Source organism: Herpailurus yagouaroundi, unplaced genomic scaffold, assembly GCF_014898765.1.
Source record: "Herpailurus yagouaroundi ecotype Mexico unplaced genomic scaffold, PumYag 162438, whole genome shotgun sequence".
Taxonomy (NCBI): Eukaryota; Metazoa; Chordata; class Mammalia; order Carnivora; family Felidae; genus Herpailurus; species Herpailurus yagouaroundi.
In genome coordinates this window covers 20,574-29,389 of record NW_024423166.1, presented here as the reverse complement: position 1 = coordinate 29,389, position 8,816 = coordinate 20,574, and the positions used below count along the sequence as shown (strand labels likewise).

Genomic DNA, 8,816 nt, shown 5'->3' with positions numbered 1-8,816 from the left:
ATACGACAGGAACGAGACTGTTGCGCTTGGGACTGGAACGCTAAGGGTCTTTCCAGGTCAGTGCGGATGCTTGAGGTGCTGGATCAAAGCAGGCACTTTTAAGGACAGCTGCATCCGGGCGCTCTTGCCGCAAGCTGTCCTCCGAGCCAGGGGTCCTTAGGTAGGAGGTTCTGGGTGACTTTGGACGTCCGTTCATGCTTGGTGTAGGGACTGCTTAGTGCCGGGCCTTGCAGTTTTGATCTTTTCTTCTCCCGGAGCCGAGTCCTCTGCTGCAGCCATGTTACGCCAGATCTTCGGTCAGGCCAAGAAGCATCCGAGCGTAAGTTCGTGACCCGTTTTGCAGTGTTTTTACTTGTCCATTCTGTGTCCAGCTGCGACTGCCTCGGTTACCTGGGGACTTCCTCATTCACAATTATTAACCGTTCTTCGGGTCTGGACCTTGGCTCACTTGTGATATTCTCTTAGTTGTCCCAAGCCCTTGAGTTCTGACCTTCCACGCCATGCATTGAGGGGTTTGGGCTGGCAGGCGGAAGGTGAGGGATACCTTGGAGGAAAATAAGCCAGTGAATGTTGGAACAGTCGGGTGGTTGCACCTTCTTGTAAGTTGGTCCGACCCCGGGGTAGTGGTGCGTCGTGTGGGTTAGAGATCAGCAGGTCACGTTTCCTGTTTGTTATGCTGTCTCTTAAAGACCTCTTACGGCACTGCACCACCAGGCCTTGTAGCAAATACAAATGTCTGTAATCTTGGACTTCTCGGTTTGCTTGACGTCTTGAGATTTTGGGGGAGCTTGGTAGCGCAGAGGTGAATCAGAGTTGTTCTTTTTTGTGTAATTTTTTCCGCAGCACATCAACGTGCTTTGGTCCTAAAACCCAGTTACTCAGTCTTTATCTTAAACCCATTACCTAACTACGAATTAAGCATGGTGGTAATATGTCTTCAGAAATTTATGCCTGTAACCGATGTTTGTCATAGGTATGTTCATATTTGGTCTATTTATTTCACAGAACTTATGTTTTTCATAACCCCTATATCAAGGCAGGCCAAGAAGTCGTTTTACAAGCCTCGAGATAAAGGAAGCTGGGAAATTGAATGAGAACGTGTATAAATATTAAGAGAGGTGGAGAAGACTTGACATATCTTCCTGGAAATTTAAAAATTTGAATCTAATTTTTCTCCACATTAAACCAGAACCCTCTTCACGTCTTTTGGAAATTTCTTTTGAACATTTCTTTCTTTTGAACACAGTTAAAAGAAATCGTACCTCAATTTAAGGTCTACCTTTATTAAAATTTTAAAACAAGGTAGAAAAATACCATTTTGAGACCTGAGAATCATTGTGTAGGAATTAACTCTAGCCTTTCTTTTATCAGTATCTAGGTATTTGAAGCTGGCTATTAATTCTTGCCTATTTTGTGTTTGGTTCTAGTTGATCCCCCTCTTCATATTTATTGGAGCGGGAGGTACTGGAGCAGCACTATATGTCTTGCGCCTGGCATTGTTCAATCCAGATGTCAGGTAAGTGCTTAAAAATGTTTAGTGGAACTTTGATGGTTTATTAAGCTGGTTTGGGAGCCACAGTCTTTAGGGAGGCAAAAATCAAGTAGTAGAAAAAGCCTGTTTTATAGGCTTCTATAGGAAGTTCAAATCCTGTTGTCATTTTCTTTTCCTGGGTCATAAAATTGTCTAAATGTCTTTGAGTCTCATTTTTGTCATCCGTAAACTGCTAATTATTTGGAGAATTCTTGTGAGAATTGAGATAACTATTTTTATAAAATACTTAATCAGAGTTGCTGATGCATGTAAATGTTTTTTGTCTGCTTTTCCTCAATAAGGAATGCTTCCTTTTGAAGTTAAAGAACCAACATGCAACAAAAAGATTGATGTATTGTTATTCTGTACTTTTCTATATATCACTTAGGGAAAACCAAATGAATTTTCTTTACAGTTTTTAATGTTTTTATTTATTTTTGAGAGAGAATGAGCAGAAGAGGGAGCAGAGAGAGAGAGAGAGGCAGAATGAGAAGCAGGTTCCAGGCTCTGAGCTGTCAGCACAAAGCTGGATGCCGTGCTTGAACCTACAAACCACGAGATCATGACCTGAGCTGAAGTCAGCGCTTAACAGGCTGAGCCACCTAGGCATCCCAAAAATGAAGTTTAAAGTTTCCTGTGAGAGGAATAGGGACAAATACACTGCCCAGGAGGCTCTCTGTTCAACTCTTTTTTCTAATTAACTACATGGGATTGCTAAATAGAGTCTATCTCTGTTTCAACTCTACTGAAAACAACATCATACTCAATCTAATAGAAAATGAGATCTATTCAAAATATTAGCTCCTTAGGAAATAGAAAATTATTTTAAATAGTGTTTTATTACTATAGTAGTTAATAATGTTTGTTTCTTTTAGTTGGGATAGGAAGAATAACCCAGAACCCTGGAACAAATTGGGTCCCAATGATCAATACAAGGTAAGCTATAAAATTGTTTCAGAATTGCTAGGAAGTATTTTAATACGTTTTCTCATGTAGTAGTGTTGTTTTTTTTTTTTTTGAAATTGGATATACATGTAAAATTCCATTATAATGAACTTTGAGGAAGTGCTAGATTGTTTTGTGAAATTAAAATGGCATATTTCCCTAGCAGAAATTTTTTTCTAAGGATTTTTTTATTCACAGACCTTAGACTCTGGATGTGAAGTTAAGATAATGCTTTCATTCTACTGATTTTATGGGCAAAAGAGGTGATAGAGCTATCACATACCATTTTCTTAGATCTTGAATAGTCTAGTACAGTGTTTTCAAACTTCAATGTACATGGGCCTCAACTGGAGAGGTGGTTAAAACACATATTCACCTCCACGCCCAGAGATTCTTATTTAGTTGGTCTGCTGTGGAGACTAAGAATTTGCATTTCTAACAAGGTTTCAGGTGATGCTGATGCTACTGGTCCATGGACCACACTTTGAGTAGCACTATTCCAGTGGATGGTTTGGTTGGCTGTTTTTTCTTGTTGGTATGGTTGAAATATTTCAGGGGAGGGTAATTAGGAAGAAATGAAATTGGTTGAAACTTAAATTTTACCATGAATCTTCTAACTAAACTTTTTAACGTCTTTCCGAAAAGTAATTTGTGGAACTACTCTTTCACAGAATGAGTTCATTGAAGTTTATAATGCAATATTGTTGACTATAATTCCTGTGTTGTGTATTCGATCTCTAGGATTTATTTACTAGTTGCAAGTTTGTACTCTTAAGCAACCTCTCCCAATTCCCCCATCCCTGGCTCCTGGTAACCACCATTCTACTACTTTTACATGTGTAGCTTTTTTAGATTCCACACGTAAGTGATATCATGCCTTATTTATCTTTCCCTGGTGACTTATCTTACTTAGTATAATGCTCTTAAGGTCCATCTGTGTTGCCACAAATCTGAGACCATTTATTCTCTAAATATAACCTTCCTTATGTGTCAAAATTTTGCGTACAAAGACTAACTCTGGAAATGTTAAAACCAAGGGCAGCTTTATTAGGGTATAATTCACATTCCATACAACTTAACTATTTAAAGTGTATAATTCACCACATGCACTTTCCTTGGTCCTTCTACCAAATTGTGTATTAGAGTCTCTGGGTAGGTGTAGTTCAAAAAGCTCTTCAAGTGATTATGATAATGAAGGCAAATTACCAGTGCCCTGGAACATGATAACACATGTCAGTATAAGGACATGTGAGTTGGAAATGGAATGTTGCTGCAACAAAAATCTAATTTGTTTGGCATGAATGGGCTGAGTAGCCATGACACTTATTTCAAGTCTGGAAAGATGAATCATTATGTAATGGCAAAATATCTGATAAAGTATAACCTGCTGTAACTTGGAAGGTAGACTGTGTCTAAAGAAGTTTGTTATAGAAAAATATTTTGGAAAATAGGATGTTAGTAGACTGGTTGTATTTGCCAAGAGATGAACTTGTAGAAGAATTGGGCAATTTGCAAGCAGAAATAAAAGGGAACAAAGTCCAGAAAATAAGCCCAGAGTGAATGAAGCCTGCTACTGCTTCTAAATGCAAACAGTGAAGTAAACTAGATTATTTTCTTTATCATTCACTACTCACCTAAGAAAATTGGGGTTTGGGGTTTTTTTGTGTTTTTTTTTGTTTTGTTTTTTTTGGTTTTTTTTTTTTTTGCCTATTAACATCAGGTTTAGCCTCATGACTGGAAAATCATCAGTGAGGGGACATGATATCTCCCATCTCTGAACCAGTGTGTGGTTCCCCCATTGTTCTTTGTCATCTGACCTGAGACCAAAATGGACATGTAAGAGTTATTCATTCAGCCCAGAATTGCAATGAAGAGAACATGAAGCAGTCAGCTTACAAATGGCATATAATGCAAGTGAAACGTAAACCTTTGTTGTTGTAAACCACTAAGTTTTGGGGGTTATTTGTTGCTCCTTTGCAAATCTAGCCAAATGTAGACAAACACGAGGACTAAAATAGGATTTAATCATTAAAGACCCAGCAACACTTCTCACTTGATTAAATGCCCCGAGCCATGATCAGAATATTTTGTGCCTTCCCAGTTACTGTTCCAGAGACCTTCAAGGTAGCCACCATTAAATGGAGAAAAGGAATGGGGACATGGAAGCTGAAAACTAAAACAGTTTTGAAAATTAACTCGTTACTTCAACAGAGAATTTTGATGCTGACACATGGAAGCAAAAAGAAGCAAATACATCAGAAGCCTACTAGTTTTGAGAAAATTGGCAAAGATATTATGACCTTTCCACATTGCATGAGTATAGGGGTTTGATCCTGCTTCTCATTCACTGGGGAGTCCTATAACTTGATCTTCAATTGCGTCTTTCGTAAAGTAAGAATGAGTAAGGCCGTGATAGTTAAAATAAACATAAAGCATTGTGCCCGGTGTCTGGCATCCATTAGAAGAACCCAATCAGTGTTGATTTTCTTTATGTATAGCTTGTAGTTCTTTTGTAGTATTCTTTCTAATTTTGTCAACAATGTTAAGGGTAGCACACAATTAGTTTCTTTTAAAAAAATCTCGTTTAGATTCAGTTACTTCATAATACTGTCAGAACAAAGATCATTGCTCTGGGTTATTTGCACTTAGCTGTCTATACAACTTTGTGTATATCTCAAGGATAAGCTTTACAACCTGAGAGTTTTTCTTTTTTAAAAAGCTTAAGTAAAATAAGAATTTTTCAGTTAGAAATCAAGAAGTTAGGGTATGTTTGGAAAAATAAAGAAAAGGGTTTGAAGAAATAATAGATACAAATTTATGAGCTGCTTAAAAACCCTGAAGAAAGTGTTGATGATTCTGCACTTTTAGTTCTTTTGGAGTTAAATAACGTGGTCTCCAAGTAATTAGAACACAACCTCGTCAGTGTTCTCTAGCACAGGAATGAGTAAACCCAAGATTATAGCCTTATTTGAGCTTATGTTTATATCCTAATGTTTTCTCAGTAGACACTCTAGAGATGTTTAAAATACAAATCATTTAAAAAAAAGTTATTGGAGAGGCAGTTTTTTTCTAAAGCAATCATAGATTTATTTCTAAAATTAATTTCAGTTGAATATAAGGAAATTTTTAGAAATTACAGGCTTCCAAATGTGTATTATTTAAATACAATATGGTTTTGAAACAAAAATACAGTATTTAAGAACTTTCGTGCCAGAAGTGGTCAGATGGTCAGATTTTGGTGCAATCTGGCTTAAGAAATTAAGGGAACATACTAACACTGTTCTTTTGAGGTAGATTGAATATTTTTACCTTACCAAAATCCTTAAAGGACTGGAATTTCAGTGTCTTTCTTTGGATGACTTTTATATTGTTAAATATCTGTAATAAAAATTCATGTCTGTAATTGTTACTATAGAAAGCTGAATAAAAATAATTCTAAAACTTCTGTACCATCTCTGTGTATTTGATAGATTATCTAAAATATCTTTTTTCTTTTCCAAGTTCTACTCAGTGAATGTAGATTACAGCAAACTGAAGAAAGAAGGTCCAGACTTCTAAATGAAATGTTTCACTATAAAGCTGCTTAGAATGAAGGTCTTCCAGAAGCCATCCGCACAATTTTCCACTTATCCAGGAAATATTTCCCCTCCGAATGCACGAAGTCGTGTTGATGTATTGTGTTGGGGTTTACACTGACTAATAAATATCTGAAACTTGATATGTGTCACTTTTTAATGCTGAAAATCTGCTTTCAACTTTATAACTAGGGTGTAGGAAATAAACTTAGAATTTAAGGAATTTCTTGAGTTTCCATCTGTTTATAATTTGAAAAGAAGAACTTAAACTGTTCAAACATTTTTTACTTTTTGTATAGGCCCTTGGTAACTTCACTAGAGTATATTTAACAACTGAAAGTGGATATTATGCAAAGGTAGATTGGGAAGAGTATTCAAGTGTCTTTGGCATTGGCAAAGTGGAAACATCTGGATTTCTGTTACTGACAGATGTCAAAGTATGTGCAGTTGTTAATGATTTTTACCATGGCAGTCTTTATTGTGAACATTTTCAAGTTTATCAGAAATTGTAGGGGCGCCTGGGTGGCGCAGTCGGTTAAGCGTCCAACTTCAGCCAGGTCACGATCTCGCGGTCCGTGAGTTCAAGCCCCGCGTCGGGCTCTGGGCTGATGGCTCAGAGCCTGGAGCCTGTTTCCGATTCTGTGTCTCCCTCTCTCTCTGCCCCTCCCCCGTTCATGCTCTGTCTCTCTCTGTCCCAAAAATAATAAATAAACGTTGGAAAAAAAAAAAGAAATTGTACTTGGGTCTGAGCTCGTGGCCATTTTGTTTTTGCTGTGCTGGCGTAATCACACAACAGACTGCCTTTTTTAGTTCCTTATCTTCATGAGATCACCAAACAAAGTTGCATTTAAATACTGATGTCTTGTGTTAGCATTTATGTATATTTGATGAGTTGCAGTTTTCAGAATTTGCAAATGCTTCCGGTAGACCCTTGAAAAAAAAGGGAGCCAAACAAAATTACTGAATTTCACTTCTTTGAAGTTTATTAACTCAGCCTGATGAGGTTTTACCCTTATCACTTCAGTAAAAATGCTTCTTTTAAGGTTATCGGATGACCTCCATGTTTCTAATTTCAAAAGTCAATTATTAGTAATCACTTTGACCTAACATTTAATAGCTGACATAACTCTTCCTTGAAACATTCTCATCCTGTAGTCTCTAGAACAATATACTTTGTTTTCCTTTATGTCATTGGCTTCTCTACTCGGTTTCTTAGTGGTACACTTTCATCTTTGCGACCTTTAATATGGGATTGCTCCAAAGGAAAAACACTTAGGACCTTTTCCCTATCTGTAATCTTCATCCAGTCTCATTTTCAAATACAATGCTGTAGATGTCCAAGGTAATTTTTCAGCCCAGATGTTTTTCCATGTGTATGTGTATGTCTGTGTATGTATATGTATGTGTATGTATATGTATATACACATACATGTATTCTATATGGATATATCTATACACTCAACTTCTCCATGTGGATGTCTAATAGGCATTTTAAATATAACGTGTCAGTTCTGAATTTGTGAACCTCTCAGACTCTACATCTACAATCTTTAGCATAACTCTCAGTTCTGAATTTGTGAACCTCTCAGACTCCACATCTACAATCTTTAGCATAACTCTTTAATCATATCAGTTTATAGGAACACCATTCTTCTAGTTGAGGCCAGAATCCTTGGAGTCTTAACTTTTTTGAATACCCTAATATATCATTAAGTCATGTTTGTTCTACCTTCAAAATATACCCAGAATTTCGCTGTTTTCAACAGTTCCTCCCCTATCACCCTGATCCTAAGCCGTTGTCAGCTAATTTCAATTACTAAAATAACATCTCAACTAGTTTCCCTCTCTAGTTCTCAACACAGCAGCCTAAGTGATCTTTAATATGTAAGTCAGAATATGACAATCCTTTGCTCAAAGCCCACCAACATTTTCCCATTTTATTCAAACGCTAGATATTTCAATCTGACTCCTCTTTCTGTTGTTCTCTACTCACACACCTCCACCAAATGGATTTCTTTGATCTTCATATCATGCATATTCTTGGCACAGGGATCTGACCTCTGGTTTAGAATTTTCTTCCCCAAATATTGGCAAGGCTTGCTCTCTCACTTTTTCTAGTCTTTCTCCAGTGCTACAGTGAAGCCTCTCCAAAATTTTGCACCCTGCTTCCACCCTGATCACTTTGTATCTCTTCCTATATTTATGACCATCTAAATATGTAATTGGCTTACTTATTTTGTTTGAAATCTCTCCCCTCACTAAAATTTAAGCTCCATCAGGACAAGTGTTTTTGTCCATTTTGTTATATCCCTAACACTTTATGGTGGCACTTAGCACATAGTTGGTGTTCAATAAATACTTGGTAAATGGATACATAAAGGGTCAGTTGATTAAGCATCCAGAACAGAGTGTCTAGTCTTAAGTGGACACAAGTGACTCAATGGAGGCAGAGAATCAGAATTAGGGATGGCAAAACACCTTTTAACAAAAGCGCTCTGAACTGTGCTCCCTCATCATCACCCCCAGTTTATAATTTTTTTTCCCCAGTTGATAATTTTTAATAGGTTTTTAAAATTTCCAACTGGAGCATTATGCTTGTACTAAAACAGCATCTCCTATTCTGGAATTTGAAGGTTATTTTCTTTCACAACACTGCAATCAAGATATCAAGATGAAAGGAAAAGAAGTACAGGCACAAATAAAACCAAATAGATCCTTTTTTTATTTAAAAAAAAAAAAGTCCTTGAGTCCCCGATACCATAGTC

The 8,816-nt window shown here is 36.9% G+C and overlaps 1 protein-coding gene across 1 annotated transcript; it reads left to right on the top strand.

Annotated features, from left to right (window-relative positions):
- The first annotated feature begins 158 nt into the window (after positions 1 to 158).
- LOC121026766 (cytochrome c oxidase subunit NDUFA4) lies at positions 159 to 6,194 on the top strand. The gene is made up of 4 exons (XM_040469538.1): positions 159 to 319; positions 1,428 to 1,516; positions 2,407 to 2,467; positions 5,978 to 6,194. Exons 1-4 carry the CDS (start codon positions 278 to 280, stop codon positions 6,032 to 6,034), a joined length of 249 nt encoding a protein of 82 aa, XP_040325472.1. The 5' UTR covers positions 159 to 277; the 3' UTR covers positions 6,035 to 6,194.
- The last annotated feature ends 2,622 nt before the right edge of the window (positions 6,195 to 8,816 follow it).

Coding starts and splice junctions, on each gene's coding strand:
- LOC121026766 (XM_040469538.1), top strand. CDS start 278: ATGTTACGCCAGATCTTCGGTCAGGCCAAGAAGCATCCGAGC. Junction 1,517..2,406: donor TTGTTCAATCCAGATGTCAG/GTAAGTGCTTAA, acceptor TGTTTCTTTTAG/TTGGGATAGGAAGAATAACC. Junction 2,468..5,977: donor GTCCCAATGATCAATACAAG/GTAAGCTATAAA, acceptor TTCTTTTCCAAG/TTCTACTCAGTGAATGTAGA.